Here is a 17,649-nt window from a genome sequence, read left to right on the forward strand (position 1 = left end):
ATAACAGAAAGTAATAGATGATTTGCAAAGAAGTCTGCATACGGGAAGAAATGTAGATTGTGATCTACTTGTACTTAGGACTCGGAATACTAACACAGGAAGTATTACTGGAATGAGGCTGTAATAGCCTTAGAGTGTTGGTGATTTTGTTCCATGACAGTATCATAACAACACGAAAGCAAACAAATACCCCCTTTTCCCTACCTCTCATATCCCCAACAGACACACTCCTCTCTCCCTGATCCTCATCCCCCCCAAACTCGTGAGGCAATAAAAGCCTCTGTTTTTGAGCAATTTTGAAACCCAACAGAGAAGGAAAATAAAATTTAAAAACCCCTCTTCTCTAAACCTCTAAACTGAGGTGACATCTCGGAGGTCTTTGGGTAATCATTGATCACCCAAAGAGAGAAAGGCTAGCTTCTGCCTCCCATCTGAGAAACCCTATTTTTGAGGAGGTCTGTAAAGATGAAGAAAGTGAAAAATGTGTACAATACCCTGCCTTCCTCCCCCTCCCTCAAGTGATGGAAGAAAATGTTAAAGATGGCCAGACGTGAGAATTAAGGTGCCTTTGGATTTAGGCAGTCAAAATTTGCATGAGAACATCTGGATTGGACCAAGGTAAGTTATGTGAGTTGCTTGATTGGGATCTTGCTTGTCTTTGTGTGCTTCAATGACTTTTTCAGAGATTCCAGTGGCTGCTTATTGTGTTTAGCAAAGGGTTGCAGGTTCAGTGACTGTAGAAGTAACTTGCCACTTTCAAGGTTGCTTGTTTGATACGTTTTCCTGTTTCGATAGACCACCAAGTTGGGGATATAGACTCATTTGTATCTAATGTTAGCATCCGAGAGTTTGGTTTTTATTTCTCAACATAACACTGTCAATCAACCATGCCTATCAGGTGGAGTTAGTTTTACTCTAAACACTGACTTCAAAACTGCCAGGAGGAAGCAATTTAGTAACAACAGCTTAAAGAAGCTACCAAAAACATACCTTAAAGAGATAGCCATTCTTGATTTTGTTCTGTATACTTTCAAACTGAGACAGATAGCCGCACATCACTGCAAACCTGAAAGGGAAATGGGACCAGGGGTGTGTGGGGGGATGACAACAAAGATCACAATAATTTTCATCATGAATGAGGCCAACCTGGCCAAGATCCTAAGTAGAGAGACACAGATCTATGAAACTAACAATATAACCAAATGTAATGTGGCATTCACAACAGATTCAAACCTAACCAAACATTATGCTCAAGTATGCAACATCTGGTCCATTAGTTGATGAAAGCATTCTGATGTATTAAAATGTGTTAATAATACAAAAAAACCTAGGAAAGGGCCTGCCACAAGTTTTCTTACTTTGATAGAAAAGAGAGAGGTGCAGAAAACAAGGCTCTGGAGATATTTGTATGGCAAACACATACATTTGTATCATACGTTTCTTGCATTTCTGTATTTTCTTTGTTGGTGGTGCTGCCCTTGTAATATGTCTACTAAAAACATATGCATGCATCATCTGGAAAAAAAAATGAAGACAGCACGCTTCCTTGTTCAGAACTATTGACGTGAAAATTTAATACTCTAATTAATTGACTAAAGCTCATACAATAAATTGACTAAAATTTAATGTGCAAGAAACCTAATTTTAATATAAAAGTTATATAGCAGTATATATTTCTGTCATCTTAGGATATCCCTAGTATAGTTTGAATCAAATTCTTACGCACAGCCTTAAATGATTCAACTCATTTTTCCATTCTTGACTCAGAAACATAATATACTTTTTAAAAAACTGGGAGACGGCGCTGAGGCTATAAGAATGGGAGCTTGTCTAAGTGAGCTTAGGTCTGAGGGGAGAACTGAATGAGGAATATTATTGTTCCTTCTCTTAGTCATTATACAGCAGTATTTGGATAGTTAAGGGCAGGGGAAGGAAATGGGAGGGTACAACTTCATTGTGCTTTAACATCTTGGAGGAAGGTAACCAGACAAGGAAGCAAGAACTATGGGGGAAGGGAAGATGACAATTTTGTTTTCAAAATTAGCCATGAGATCTGTCAACTGTCATAGTTTATGAGAGGCCCTTTGCCACTGACATTGTTGAGGAAACATTAGAACAACTCTTGTCTCATGAACCACTCAAGGGTTAAGGTCAAGTTAATTATACAATATATCCAAACAACTTAATTGTCTCTGCATTTGAGAGACCCCTTTCCTCTCCAGTTTTGATTCCAATTCATTTTATACTATTTGTACCTCTGCCTTCCCTCTGAAAAACTGCAAGTGGCTTATACCAGTAGAAAAGAGATATTTTTCCAAGGGTCACAGCCTCCCCCACCCCTTTATGACTCGAGCAATATGTGCTTTTAAGACATTAAGCAATTAGATTTCCTTTACAATATATATTCACGATATTCCCAACCCAAAAGGGATGGCTTTCAACTCAGGACAAGAATTAATGTCTTTTAGGACCCCATCACCACTCCTCAATCAGTGTGGTTGGTAAGAGTAAGCAGCAGTGAAGGATAAGGTATGTCAAGAATTTGGAAGGGAAAGAGGCACTAAAAACTGAATTTCTCATAAATTGCAGAAATGCAGGCAACATTTTCTTTTCCAACTCCCTCGGCTCATTAGGCACTAATCAGATAAATTCAGCATACCATAGCTAAACGGATTGCAGCTAGAAAAGAAAACAATGAAAAGCAAACAAGCTAATCTGGGGTCTCGCAGTATCTCCAGGTCTGTGCGTGACAAGGGAGAAAGGTGCTGCCTTAACTAAATTAAGAGTGATCCTTTTTCATATAAAGGCCTTTCCAGGCAAATGAAAAGCTGCTCGTAAGTCACACTAGCTCCAATCTGATGTTCATACCACCATATTTCTCCCCCTATAATAGTTGTGGGCATCTGCTGTGTGTGAAGAGGGGCAAAACCTGGGATGAGACACACATGCATACTGTTTTTTAAGAAATAACTTTCAGAGATCGGTAATGCAGAAAAAAAAGGATGAATGTACATGTGAAGACAGTCAATAAAAAGATAGATAAGCAACAGTCTAGGTGTTTTATTTAGAATATATATTTGTGTTCAACTTTTTAAAGAAAAGCACAAAAGCACAAAAGCAAGCGCGCATGCTTCGGACTGCGCGATGACATCACGCGTGACATCATCACGGGAGCGCATGCGCTGCTGCCGGCCCGATCGCTGCAGCAGGCGGCTCTGATGGTGCGTGGGTGGCCTCCGCCTGCCCGCGGAGGCTGCGCCCGGCCAGGGGCGTGTGCTGGTGGCGGCGGCGCGGGAGGGATAGGAGGCTGCAGCTCTGTGGCGCGCGCTCCCGCCCCCCGCACCTCCTCCGGTGCTCCCTCCGGCACCCCACGCCTGAGGCCACCATCTACCTGGCCTCAATGGGCGCGCCGGCCCTGATGCTTTATATTACACAGTGAACTGAGTGGAGGATCTGATCAGAAGCAATGGCCCCTGCAGAGAATGGAATCAAGGCAAAGAAGTTGCAGAAAAGGCATGAGGGAAAGACAGGAAATAAATCCCCATGAAAGCACCACAAGGTTTGACTACTGGGGATCAATAAACATGAAAGAGCAGGACTGAAGATCATGGTTTAAAAACAAAAGTGCAAAAGAGAATACATAAGCAGAGGGAATTCACTGGAGAATTATGCGGAGAAGGATCAATACAAAGGAAAGAAAGAAGAAGTATGTTATGTAGGTCAGAATGCTGAGCAGTCAAGAAAAAGTGTCCAAATAAGTAACGGGTTAAAACAGAATGGTAGATTATAAAAAAAAACAAAAACAAAACGGAAGTACATGAAGAAAGACAAACTTGACAATAATTTGCAGTGGACCAGATTATAGTAACATGGCCATATAGTTAAAGAGAAAAACAGCTGTAGCAGCAGAAGAGATACAAAAGCCAGCAGGAGAAGATGTAAGATTAAAGGGATGATCAATCTATATAGAGATCTTAATGACTGAGATGTGGGCTGCAAACTTGCATTTGATGAAGCTTATTTAAGTCCTACAGAAGTACATGGAAGTTAAGACATCTGTCTGTGAGCCTTGGTGAACTACTGTGAAATTATAACTCACTATCTTAGAGGAAAATGCAATAGAAAATACCCAGCCCAAAACTTGGCCATGATGGGGTGGGCGTGGGGGCGGGGGAGAAAATAACAAATAAGAACCATGTGCTCCACCTCGTGGCTCATTCAAGAATTTGCAATACATGCACATGCTTTGCACAAAATTTTCATGAGCTAGCCGTGAGAATTTGTGCAGGGTTCATTTGATACACAAATTTCGGGATGAAGGAAAAAACAGTCAGATTTAGCAGTGCTCAAAAAGAACATTACTCAGTCATACTACCACTCTAGAAATGTCACTTTCCAAAACTTGTTATATTGACACAGAAAGAAACGGACACAAAACTTAACACAATCTCACTGAAAAGACCGAAAATCTGAAGCATGCTTCCTACTTTAAAAAAAGAGAGAGACATTAATCCATTAGTAAATGCGTTTTTTACCACTGTGAAATCTATTTCTGTTTCAACAGTAACTATGTTCTTTGATTATTCATTTCTCTTAAGTACTTTAGCTGCTCTGATTATCAGTAACTGATCTATGCAAAAAAATACCAAACACAGATAAGTTGTAAACCAGTAGCCACCCTGTTATAATAATGATTATGCTGTGGTATACATTTTAATACTTGAATCCTGTGAAGTATCACATAGTTATGGAAGCATAAAGCAGGGCTCTCAACAAGATCTGAGCCCTTTGAACCTTTAATGAGGCATCTGATCAGATGCCAAAATAGCTTAGACTAGCCCAGTTTTGGAAAGGTTCAGAGAGTTTCTAGTTTAGACTTATGGCTAACTCAAAATACAAGGGATTCCCTTTACATACAAGGAAAGTGACAGCAAATGCCTGCAATAATGATACTCTTCTCTCTCTTCCATTGCATGTACGCATACTGGGAAGATGCAATTGACTCTGACTTCCTAGCATGTAAATGTATGCTGTATGCTTTAGGATTGCAAGTTGTTTACATAAGAGATCAGCCAATATAAGTTCATCCTACTTCCATTCAAGACTTACCATTGATGACTCTCTGCACTTGATGAATCAAGACTAACAGCATTTTCACCCCTAAGTTTTCCTGAAAAAAATACCGTAGGATTAGTTTATTTATTTATTTAAAATATTTATAGCTTGCATCCTAATGCGTCCTTCTTGGGGTGGTTTCCAAAATTGATGAAAAGAGCAAATCCAGTAGAAAAACAACAATTAACTGAAACCCTTAACAGGCCGTATCAAACCAGCAGTAAAACATAAGAACCCACAACAATATTATGTAAGGTCTACCAATAAACATTTGTTCAAAAACATACTGTACAGTAAGATCTTTCCATTTGCAGACTATCATAATCTTGCTTCCAATTACACATCGTTAAGCTGGTCCATTTCATACCAGTCCAAAATGTATTTACTTGGGAAACAAGTTTGAGTTGAATCAATACCTTAGCCCTAAGAAAGATGTGCCTACACCCACTGATATCAAATAGCTTAGGCACGCCTAACTCCACAGAGTTTCAGGCAGTAAATAGAATGACTTACACAAAGCAACTTATAATTGTACTGTTCCATGGTAAGCCCAGTAAATGGTCTGGAACATTTAAGGCTGGAACTAAGTAGGTGCTGGTCTAGATCTGCCCCTGGAATGGGAGATCATTTGAAGCCCCATATAAGTGAGGCATGTTAGCATAATAAATAAATATTATTCAAGCTTATTTAAGTCCAATCACTTTTAAGTGCAAGATAGCTCTAACCAACTGGCCTTCAATGATGTCCTTGTGGTACATACCTCCAGGATAAACATTACAGATGATAATTGAAAAAAATATTATTTACAAGCAGAGACCAGTGAGACCCACATGTAGGGGGAATCCCACCCTTCTCCCTCTCACTTACTTGCCTGCAGCTCCACCACCTCCAGGGGCCTAGCCGATGTCACAGCAATGGCTTGAGCTCCTGCTCCTTCCCCACAGGGAGAACCTTGCTTCCCCACCCCCGCCGTGTTCTGCTTGCCAGCTCTGCAGTTCTTACTTTTCTGTCACCCCGCTACCCTGCCTATCCATCTGTTCTCCCTCTCGCTGCCCTGACTAGAGCCATGGTGACTCATGCCTCCCCACATCTAGGTCAATGGGTGGTTCCCCCTTCTGCAATGTCTCCCATATCGGGGGGGGGGGCGTGAATGCTATTAGGCTGCACAGGAGCATCTCTGCACAAGCACAATGTCCCTCTGTTTGGGGAAAATTTAATCCCCCATTGTTTTAAGTTTTCATCCAGGTTTGCAGAAAAACTTCCTTCTCTCTACAAGGCCCCAATCTGTGGTTTAAATATCTGCAGATAGGGCAATCTTGAGCTCTGTTGATGCACAGATGAGAACACCCCCCAATCTGGAAACTTCACCCATCTTCAGTAGGATCAACTAGCCCTTTGGCCAGCCCCTGTACCCTTCTGTGGGAGAAAAACAGAGTAGGTCAGCCCATTCTCTCAGTTGGATATAAGATTAGCACAGTTCCTCTGTTGCCATCTTGTATCTTATAACATACAGCCTACCTTCAGAAGCATAGTTCTTTTTCTCTTCAACATTTGTAGTTAGCTCAAACATATCTCCATAAGCTCGGGCAAGTCTCCAAAGAAAGCCAGCACAGTCTTTGTACTGCACAGAAAAAGAATCAGACATTTTCAGTTTCCTTCACTGTTAACTATTAATTTCATATATAATTTCCTTTGACGTGCTTTTTTTTTTTAAAAGAGATGTTAACATATTATTCCTTGCATACCATGTTCAGAATGCAGATAGTAAACTGAATACATTTTATTACTTCTGTATGTCTTTCTGGGTACATCTGTTGCAAAGAACAGCTCAAATCTTGGCAGCAAAATAATGTACCCAATTTTTTTAACAATAAATTCACAGCTGTAACTCCTTTGCTGTACAGGACCCAGATATTTTTCCCTTAAGGAAGAACTTCTGTTGTGGGTATATCATGCTTTCCTAATTCTAAAACTATTGAGAAAATCAAATTCTTCCAATGTTACTTAGATTGCCAAATGGAATATAGTTGTGAAAGTCACAGGTATGTTAGCATTACTATGTCATGTCTACTTCATGATCTTTTCTTCTAATTAAAAAAAAAACCTGTGAGCTTTGTATGTCCTTGTGAAACAACTCCAACACAGAAGCTAGAATTGTTTAAAACCCAGGACTGTACATGTGAAGCAGCAAGAATACTCCTTCATTCTGAAATGTTTTCATTCTTTTATGCATATTCATTTCCAGGTTGTGTATTCCTTGCAACTATTCAGATGCAGAAACCAACCACAATTCATCCATGCTATGAACACAAGCCACAAGTTCTCAGGCTCGCACATTTCCGCCTTTTCCCCCTTGCACTTGGAGAAATGTTTGAACACTTCCTAGTTTTAGAAGTCTTTGTTTTTATCTACAATTCATTGTGATATTAAAGTCTGGTTTTTTTCTATCTTTCTGGGTAATGAGTTTCTAAACTACGATAAAACTGTGGCTTGGAACCCTAGTAACCAGGGAAGGGAATTCCAGTTTGTTATCACATCCAAATTTAAGGTGGAAAGAAAGACCAGAGAGTCTAAACCAGAATGTCTTCAATCATGGTTCTGTAGGACTGACTCTAAAGAGATGATTTGGTGTCCTCAGACAGCAGAGTTTGGAGGGCAGGAGCCTCTACCTTGTCCTTGCCTCTGTCTGCCCCTCCCCTCCTCCCAAGATGGAGCAGATAAAGCTTCTTCTTTCCTTATTTGTCAGCATTCTGAAAAAGGGCAGGCATTGGGACCCCGCCCCAATATACTTTAAGTCTATGAAGGGGCAATGGAACTCCCCCTACCCACATTAATGAGCCATGTATACGCGCTGTTGCCTCCTACTTACAGCATTTTTGTGGCCCAAAGTCACCATGGAAGAAACATCTCAGGTGCACAAAAGGCCATGTAAGGTGGAGCCAACATTGTAATGCTTCCGTATGCCAGTGTTGCTCATTTTCTGGCATGGGCATCACTAGTACTGGGAAGTGCTGCAGCACAGCTTCTGCCACATGACATGGGGCATCTCAGGTTATTTTCATGGCACAGGATGAAGCCATGCTTCATCAGCTCTTATGCTGCAAAAAAACCATGAGAAGATGACCCATATTTGTATGCTGGCTTCTGCATGCACTAAATTTCACATTTACCTCCAGCTCTGCGTCCGTGAAAGGTGTGATTTCTAATTCCATGTTAGCAGATTAATGCTTCAAGTATGGGCATCTCTCCCTCTTTATTGAGAAACCACCAACACTCCCTGTCACTTAGATTAGGGAGAAGAGTTTTCAGCATCAAAATATATGCACAGAAGGGTGTACAGTGCCATCAAGTCACACCCAACTTATGTTGACCTCATAGGGTTTTCAAAGCAAGAGATTAATAGAAGTGGTTTGCCATAGCAATCCCAAACTTCCTTAGTGGTATCCCATCCCAGTACTAACCAGGATCAAGGCTGCTTAGCTTTGGAGATCTGACAAGATGGGACTATTCAGAACCATACAGATTGTATAGACCTGAGCAATGCTTTAAAAGTGCCAAAATCCTTTAGGTACTAGTAACAAATTTTCAGGCAGTTCTATCAGGTGTCAAAGCATTTTCCAGTCCCATTTAAAGCCAACTTCCACTATTAAGTTCAAACATTCAAAAAAATTTTTTTTGAACGTGCCATACATTGTGATGAATCTATACACTTGGAAGAACATTAGTGTGGCGCATGTCCTTTGTACCTTTTCCTCATTTTCAAGCAAAAGTCTGAAGCTCTCTCCTCTGTCACCGTCTGAACCACAGTGCAATGTGTCCACCTGCTGTAGAAGGTTAAACAAGTCTATTTTTTCTTCTGGTGTCAGAGCAGATGTGGAGGAGCTGACCCATCCTTTTTCTTCCTCGGATTCTCCTTCGGTGTCCGTGTGAGCGGTAACATAGCTAAAATACACAACCAATACCCAATAGAGAGAGAGTCAGCACTCAGGTAGCAAGTACAGTTCTGATGTGAACTGTCTTTACAAATTACTCAAACTTAAGAATATTGTTCTGTTCACATCGGGCGCACTGTTTTAAAGTATCCACTGCTACAGTGAACAGATCAATGTTTGTTAGGCAAGTTTTCCTGGAACACTGCATTTCAAAGGAAGAACCAGAACATGAACACATAAGTTCAGAACTCATGTGGTCTTGATAGAATGTATGCTTCTGTCTTCCTTTCCATGAAGTCACTGGAAAGCAAACTACTCAAGTATTGCAAAAATAAATTTCAGCTTGAATTGCAGTTGAGATACTGCATTGCTGAAAGAATGCAGCATTCTATGTATAATTATTTCCAAAGGTAGAATTGTCAAAGGCAACTGACCACAAAATTGACCCAGTTAAACTTTTCTAAGTCACAGCTGTTTCAGCGTGACAGTTAAAAGCGTGCTAAGTAAATGAAGTGAGCGGGACTTAAATGTGCTTATGTACAGTCTGCTTATGTGTCAAAAAACTGGAATGGCAACTATCCAAAACTATGTACAACCAATTCCAAGGGGACTTTGAACTTGCAGATCGTAAACAGGAGGCCTACCTCCATATCAAGTGGCGCTTTTTTTTTTTTTGTAAACTGAGGGACTTTGAAAAGCATATTGTGATATGGCATGGGACAGGTTCACAGATCAAGGAAAAGAATTCTACTGAGCATGTTCAATTAATTAAAGCCTCTATAATAACTCCCTGGATACTGTTTTGATATAAGCAAGCCCAGATTCTATGAAATTTAAACTCTACTGCATCTTTTCTCAATATATATTATTACCACCTTATGTTTCTAAAACATTTAATGTCTGAAGTTAAAAACTTTGAGAAGACAGTGATAACATGACAGTTTAAAAATACCAACTGAAATTGCTTGAAGACATTGAATGGTAGCAAAGATTTTAAAAAATTAATAAATTTCAAGTTCCTGCATGATATCACGAGCTTTGGAACTAGCAGTTTTGATCCGTCACAAGAATCAGTGTCATTCACAGAACCACCAAGACCTTGAGGTAAGAGGAATTATCTCTTTCATGTCAACAAAAACTCCCTCCTTTAAAAAAGTCAGTGAAGACCTGATTGTTACAGACTGAAAAGGTAGTAATGGGTTTGACAAGATTTCTAGTGCAAGTACAAATTATCAAGAGATGTTTGCATAATGGGTTCAGGAGTGGAAACTAGTCAAAGGGTCCAAATTGCTAATTTTGCTGACCAAAATTCCAAAAAAGCTGACAAAAAACTAACAAATTACTGTTCAATTTAATTTCAGCCTATCAATAAATTAGTGGTTTAAGAGTAAAACTGGAACTTCATTAAAATTTATTATCTTGTTTCCACCACCCCCATAGCCAGCCATCACACACTTTTTTATTGAATTTTTTTTATGATAATAATTTATTATTGTACAAAATTTAAGGCAAAAAAGATTACTTTTAAAAATAATTGCATACTGCACATAATAAAAGAGCAAATCATATTAAAACAAAATATAATTACTGTAAGGTAAGATTTGTCTTTGCTTTTACTTTATCTTTTTTTTTTGCTGAAAAAAGAAGTTATTAACGACCTCTTTTGTTTCTCAACAGTTTTCTGCACTCCATATGCCAGCATTTTCTCTTGACCACTTCTTCCTTTGCTTTCTCCACTCCTTCTAGCACGAGCTGTGCCATGTTGAATCCCACCATATCCTTTTTCTCAGCAGCCTCCTTTACATGTTTGGTTGCATCACTTAGCAATGTTCGAGCAATCATTCCCTCCTCGTTCTGTTCTTGTCTCAGATTTTTCAGTTTTACTTCCTTCTCTTGTATACTACCCTTTTCACTTTCTGTCCTCTTAAACCTTTCTAACTACTCTGCCTTTTCCCTTTCCTTCCTTCCTTCCCTTTTTGTTCCTTCTCTTTAATGGCACACTGTTCATCACAATATTGCTTGTAATGAACATGAGCTATTCTTGCTATCTGTAAAAGCTCCTGTGAGATATTAACACAGCGTACCTTGTTTTCATATACATGAGATAAAGTTTCTTTGACCATCAAGCGGGCATTCAAAGTTCTCTCTGACATGCTGGCCCTTTCATCAGTCAAACTGAGTCCAGATTTTGAAAACCCTCTTTCTATGTCAGCACTACCATGTGATAATGATAATGCTGCTTTCACCACCTTGGTAACCAGTGGGTATTTGGGATCTCCAGATGGTTTGGTCTTTTCAAAGAACTGATTCCAGTATGTATCTACGCGGCAAGTTTCACTGACAGTTTCATCTTCGAGTCTAATAAGTTGCCATTCATCCACAATCATGCCCAGTAGAATAGCCTTTGGGAGCACTGCTGCTACTTTCATTATTTCCTTCTGGGTTCCTTCCTTGACTCGCTGTGCTGGAGCTAAACATTGGAGAATTCTGAGGATGGGCTTGTCCGAAGATGACTGAAGTAAAAGGTGTTTGCAGGCTGCTATGAATTTTTTTTTTGCTCCTGTTAAAAAGAGTAGGTGTTCCTTTTCAGAAAGTTTTTTCATTTCATCGCAGATTCTGCTGTCACTGATTACTTCTCTCAAAGGTACGTAGTGCTCAGTCATCACTAAAGGCTTCAAGAGACAATGGTGCTGAACTCTTACAAACACAATTCATTATGGTTCTTGAGTGCTGTTACTTCACTATGCATCACATGCACCAAAGGATTTTCTTTCTGGAACACTCCAGTGAACTTTGTAAATAAGTCGTGCAACAGAACATCACCTCTGCTTTCATGGCCTCATGTTTTAAGAGGTTAATTATGTCTCTATGCTTTGTGGAAGATTTTCCAAATCACTTTTACTTTTAGAAACGAAGTCTTTAATGTACTTAATAACTGGGAATCAGCCTTCCCAGGTAGAAATGGCTTCTGAGGTACTGTGAACCCAACACGTTTAGTGCTTTTAAAGGCTGAAACCAGCACCTTGAATTAAGCCTGAAAACAACCTGGAAGCCAGTGAAGTTGGACAAATACTGGCTTTGTGTGTTCATTGTGAAAGTCCCAGTTAGGACTCTTCAGCTGGTGCAGAAGGCCACACCTTTTTTCTGGACCATCTTCAATAATTCAGCATTATAGTAATGAACTATGACGAATGAGAAGAGTTAAATAATGTTTGATTAATTAACACAGTCTGATAATATTTACCCCAAGGCATCTTACTTTTGAACAGAAACTCCCACTTTCCCAGCTTGTTTCAAAGACTTAAATTAAATCATCACAACTTGGTAACTAGACATGAAGTTACAACTATAAAATAGATTTATAACATATGCCAACTTCTACTTCCAATTAGAGACTACTTAAAAACAATTATGCAAAGGCCATGCTTTGAGCCAGTCAATTCAGCTCTGAACAGTGCAAGCAAAGATGAGGCATCCTCTTCCCACGTGCATCCCCCAAAATACCTTTTTGCAGTGGCTTTCCAACATTACGCACACATACAACCCAAGAACTGTTCAGGTGATCTGATTCAGGAAAAGCAGTATATAAATAAATGTTTTTGAGATGCTAAAAAAATTAATAGCAGTGAGAATTTAACTGCAAGCAATTAAAAAAACTAATCCTTTCTTAAAGTTTGAAATATGTTAAATATACTTACCCGCCTTCACTTTCCGCCTCTTCAGAACTGTTGGTGTCTGACACACCTCGAGCAATCTCAACTTTCCGCTTCCGTGTTGCTCTGTGTAAAGGACTGGTTCTGTGAGTATCGGTTTTCCCCTGGAGCTCATCTATAACAAGTTCCTCCAACTTTGGAACAGCTTCTTTCAGAAATGCCACCTCCTTTTTAAGTTCTTCCACACTTACCAGTAAATTATTCAATTTCTCCAGTATCTGAAGTTGTCTTCCTTGCAACAACATTACTGTTCCTTGTTCATTTTGTGTTTCACACTGAAAATCCACCAAATCAAAATTGCTCTCTGAATTCAGAAGTGTAGACAAGCGTAGAGCTTTCCTTTGTTTTCGAGACATGCGATACCAAAGCGCAACTAAACTTATTCCAGCAGCTCCTATCATTAGGCTAAATATTAGCCTTTTGTTTTCAGAATAGGCCATTCTTTCCTTCTTCTGAAATTACAAACAAAGAATAATAGAAATTGGCTTTTAATACTCATACAGTGGATGAAAAGGATAGGGGAAGGTCCCTTAAAAAACCAGTTAAACAAGGTCATTGATAGGAAGTTAGGCAGTAATACTGAACACATTTACATGGAAATAAATTTCACAAAAGTCAAATTTAGCATTTTATTTACTTCATTTATACCCTACTTTCCCATCAAACAGGGATCCAAAGTGGCTTACATTGTTCTTCTCTCCTCCAATTTATCCTCACAACAACTCTGTGAGGTAGGTCATGCTGAGAGTGTCTGAGTGGTCCGAGGTCACCCAGGAAGCCTCCATGGCAGAGTGGGGCTTCAAATCTGGATCTCCCAGATCCTAGTCTGATGCTGTAACTATTATCCAACATGGATAATAAGAATGAGATGAATTCACATGATAACTGCAAAAAGACTGTTTTCATTTTTGGTCTGCCTGTGACTGAAACCAGTTTGAGACTTTTCGAATTAATCAATTTAAAACCTAAAGGCTGCCATTATTAATACAGTGGGAATTTATGAAGTAGTGTTAACGAAGATCTTCAGAAATTATTCTACATAATGTACAAAGACCTCACATTACCATGACCCAGATATCTCCCATCTCCATGGCCCCTGTGCAATTTGTTCATCCTCAAATATCTTTCAAGGCTGGCTTGCTGTTTAGCTTACAGAGCTCAAGGTTTAACTTGCAGAAAAGTGGGGATTTTCCAACAGTATAATCAGAGGCTTCAATCCAATACAAAGCTCAGGGAATAGGGCAGTGGCTGCTGTTTTATTTCAGTGGTCTTTTAAGACCTTCACTACCTACTTTGAGCCTTTGGAATGTGGCAGGCTATAAATCTAAATCTTAATAAAATACAAAATATCAAAAGTGATCTCAGTATTATAGAATACGACTGTTTGAAATGCAGGTGAACACCGAACAGTCACTTCTCTACATATTCATTTTTTCTAATACATTGCAATCTGGTATGTTTGGTGACTAGAGAGCTGGCTAAGAAATGTATGGATTCAAGCAAGTCTATGTGAAAAGTCCATTTTCCCATAGATGTCCTTAGGAAGAGTTTTATTTTTGATTTAGGCATTTATATTCTGCCTCTCTTAAAATTAACACAATTTACAGATGCTAAAGTAGTCAGGTTTTTTCCAATGGGAGGTTTTGCTTCAGTTTGGTACTTAAGTGGAATTTTTGGGGGGAGTACCCACACAAAGTTGTCCCCAAATTATACACTTCCCTGAATTCTCTCTCCCTTTCTGATCTTTTCCAAACTTGTTTTGATCATCATCACCATCATCACATTTGATTTATATACCAACCTTCAGGATAACTTAACACCTACTCAGAGCAGTTTACAAAGTATGTTATTATTATCCCCACAACAATCACCGTGTGAGGTGAGTGGGGCTGAGAGAGCTCCTAGAAGCTGTGACTGACTAACTCAAGGTCACCCAGCTGGCTTCAAGTGGAGGAGTGGGGGAATCAAACCCAGTTCTCCAGATTAGAGTACCACACTCTTAACCACTACACCAAACTGGCTCTCATGCAGTGGAAGCATGTTTGCATACCTTGAGGAGAAGATGTTAACGTTTTTGAAGTTTAGCCCATTTCAGCACGGTTTCCTTTGCCTCAGCCCCCCACAGCCACTATTCATACTTCAGTCTATGCCACCAGAAGGTTTTCCCAGGCATTTTTAAAACTGGCAATTCCTAGTTTGCTGTAATCTAATAGCAATCTATTGGCATGATCTGCTAGTTCCTCTGAATTCCCATCTTTCAGTATTTTAAATTCTAACAAATCAAGTTGTAAAAAATCCATAATCGCTCAATTTTTTATTCAGAGTACTCATTTAAATGCTTAGTATTATTACTTCTTGCTGAAAATTACTGATTATGTCATTAGTCCAGTATTTAATAAAGGTTGTTATTGATATAAAAATTACTTGTTTTTTCAGACTTCTCAAATGTATTTGTACACACAGTTTTTTTAAAAAAGTTTTAAACTGTTTTCACTGGGTGGATACATCTCTCTCTTTACATCTCCACAATAAAAAGAGCTACAGACTTTTTAAAAATAGGAGCTAACAGATCATAACAAAAGATCATTCTAACATTATAATGTGATCATGATATAATAATAATTGACTTAAAAAAAAAACTCTAGTGGTGTAGCAGGGGGGAAAGGCAGAGAAAACAAGGGCTGACAGAGGAAAATGCATACAAAATTCTCATGTGGACACTTCACTGCCTATGTAAATGCCTCTGGATTCAAAGCAGTGATGAAAGAGAAACAGAATGCTTGCAATGTGAATGCGGCCTTAGCACAATCCTGACAGGACCAAATAATACAGTACAATATTACACATCTCAGCTTTAAACAAAATCTCAGCACAAAAGAACTCAATGAAAAGTGTTTTGCATCCCTTTCTGACAGTTTAACAGGGAACGCTGCTAATCTGCTCTGGATTCCACAAATCTGGAGATTCAGCAAGGCTCTCAACCTTTCTCGTTCTGATATAACCTGAAAGAAAGGAGGAACTGCCTGGAGTCTTTTTTGGCATGATCTAACTTAAGAGTGAGTTTATAGAGAGAGGGGGGGTCTTGTACTTACTCTGCTACAATTCCCCTTTGGTAAAAACTGAACAGCAGTGGCCTGCCTCTTGGCCAGACTAGAACATACTTTGCAAAGTAAGGTGGTAATCTCCTATGCAGATTTACTTGGGAGTTTGCCTCATTAAATACAGGGAGCCTTGGTAGTAGAAAGTAGCATTAAAGCTGCCATCAAGTTGCAGGGGACTTATGAAGATCCCATGGAGTTTTCAAGGCAAGAGACAGAGATTTGTCATTGCCTGCCTCTGCAAAGTGACCCTGGACTTACTTGGAGGTCTCCCATCCACGTACTAAACCTGGGCTAACCTTGCTTAGCTTCTGAGATCTGATAAGATCAGGCTAGCCTGGGTCATCCAGATCAGGGCCAAAGAGTCTCCATACTGACTAAACATGAGTAACATGAGGATATTAAGTCATAAGCCAATGCACACTTGCCTGGAAGTAAGCCCCATTGAACACAGTAGGATTTGCTTCTGAAGAAACATACATCATATCAGAATTGGATCAGACCAGTGGTCCGTCTAGTCCAGCATCCTGCTGCTGCGCACAGTGGGGAATCAGTTCTAGAGGGCCAACAGGGCACAAAGGCTGAGGCATTTTCCTGATGTTGCCTCACTGCCTCTGAATGTGTTGGTTTCCTTTAGTTACCATGGCTAGTAGCTGCTAATCAGGTGTTAAGGCTGCAATTATAAATATGTCTACTTGCAAACCTGTTTATTGCAACCGGCCATACTTGGCATTAAGAAAGGGGGACAGGGCCACAAAACTGTTTGTAGTAGTGGTAACAAACTGAAAGGAAATCAAGGGGATCTACTTCAAAGGAAGGCGTTTCTGTTCAAAGTTTCATAAAGAGTTAATTCCTTGACGTTCGGAGAAAGCGGCCTCTCTAATTTAAGAGCAAAGATGGGTTGAAGCAAATTCTTAAAGCAAAGAATGGCTAACTACAGGTCAAATGATAACAGCCAATGGGAAACCTCGTTACAATATAACAAGAGAACATAACTAGCAACTGACCTGAACAGTCGCTAAGTCTTGGGCGAGCAGTAGGTAAACGGGCAGGGATTGGGCTAGCCGGTCGGAGAGGCTCTCTGGTGATTCTCCAGCTGAGGCGCGCGAGGGAAGACTGAGCTCAGGTACAGACGGCTGACACCGTGGACGACCACCTAGTCTGGTGCACACAAGCACCTCTTTCGCTAGCTGAAGGGAGAACCCTGCCTTCTGAGCTGCTGCTGCTGCTTGGCGCGACGAACGCCAGCATGTCCTTCGTACCCGGCAAGCTCTTGCGTAGAAGAAGACACACAACCTCCTCTGCTCCGGTTCCTGAGAAGGCGGAGGATAGAGGAGGCGCCGAGCCTCAAGGGCCGCCCACACTTTCCGAGACCCGGATCGGATGGGCGGGCAGTTGGCAGTAGGCGTCGAGAGCGCGCCTTACCTGTGTTTTCTGGTGCTTGGTGCCTTCGCTGCTCTCCAGGGAGTGGGCTGTGCACGCTTTAGCGAGCAGGGGCCGTGAGGGGATGCGTAGCCGTCTCTCGTTTCCTTCCTCGCTTTTCTGTTGGGCACGTGCATTTTTCCTCAGAAAACCGAGTCTGCTCTACTGGAGGTGGAGGAGAGGAAGTGACACTGAAAAAGCTACGGGGAGAGCTTGGGGTAGCAGCGGCTGCAGCGTTATTCGCGAACATCCTTTCTCTATTGTAAGGGATGGAGCTGGCGTGGTGCACCTTGTGGCAAAATGTCTTTCACCACTCGGATTAAACCGCCTTTGAGCCTCTCTCCTATCCTTAGTGTTCATGCGTGAAGG

The 17,649-nt window shown here is 40.4% G+C and overlaps 1 protein-coding gene across 2 annotated transcripts in view; it reads right to left on the bottom strand.

Annotated features, from left to right (window-relative positions):
- Positions 1-17,168, bottom strand: part of RMDN2 (regulator of microtubule dynamics 2) — a 44,618-nt gene extending 27,450 nt beyond the window's left edge. For both annotated transcript variants that reach the window (XR_008596848.1, XM_054976731.1), the window contains exons 1-6: positions 16,866-17,168; positions 12,746-13,212; positions 8,862-9,057; positions 6,634-6,736; positions 5,110-5,170; positions 991-1,066 (exon numbers count right to left, since the gene is read on the bottom strand). Coding sequence is in view for 1 of the 2 variants with exons in the window: in XM_054976731.1 (XP_054832706.1) it covers positions 991-1,066; positions 5,110-5,170; positions 6,634-6,736; positions 8,862-9,057; positions 12,746-13,200 (891 nt within the window). In the remaining variant the exon portion in view is untranslated. The remainder of the gene's footprint in view (positions 1-990; positions 1,067-5,109; positions 5,171-6,633; positions 6,737-8,861; positions 9,058-12,745; positions 13,213-16,865) is intronic.
- Between the last annotated feature and the right edge of the window lie 481 nt (positions 17,169-17,649).

The sequence above is a fragment of the Eublepharis macularius genome, chromosome 1 (assembly GCF_028583425.1).
Source record: "Eublepharis macularius isolate TG4126 chromosome 1, MPM_Emac_v1.0, whole genome shotgun sequence".
In the NCBI taxonomy this organism is placed as follows: domain Eukaryota; kingdom Metazoa; phylum Chordata; class Lepidosauria; order Squamata; family Eublepharidae; genus Eublepharis; species Eublepharis macularius.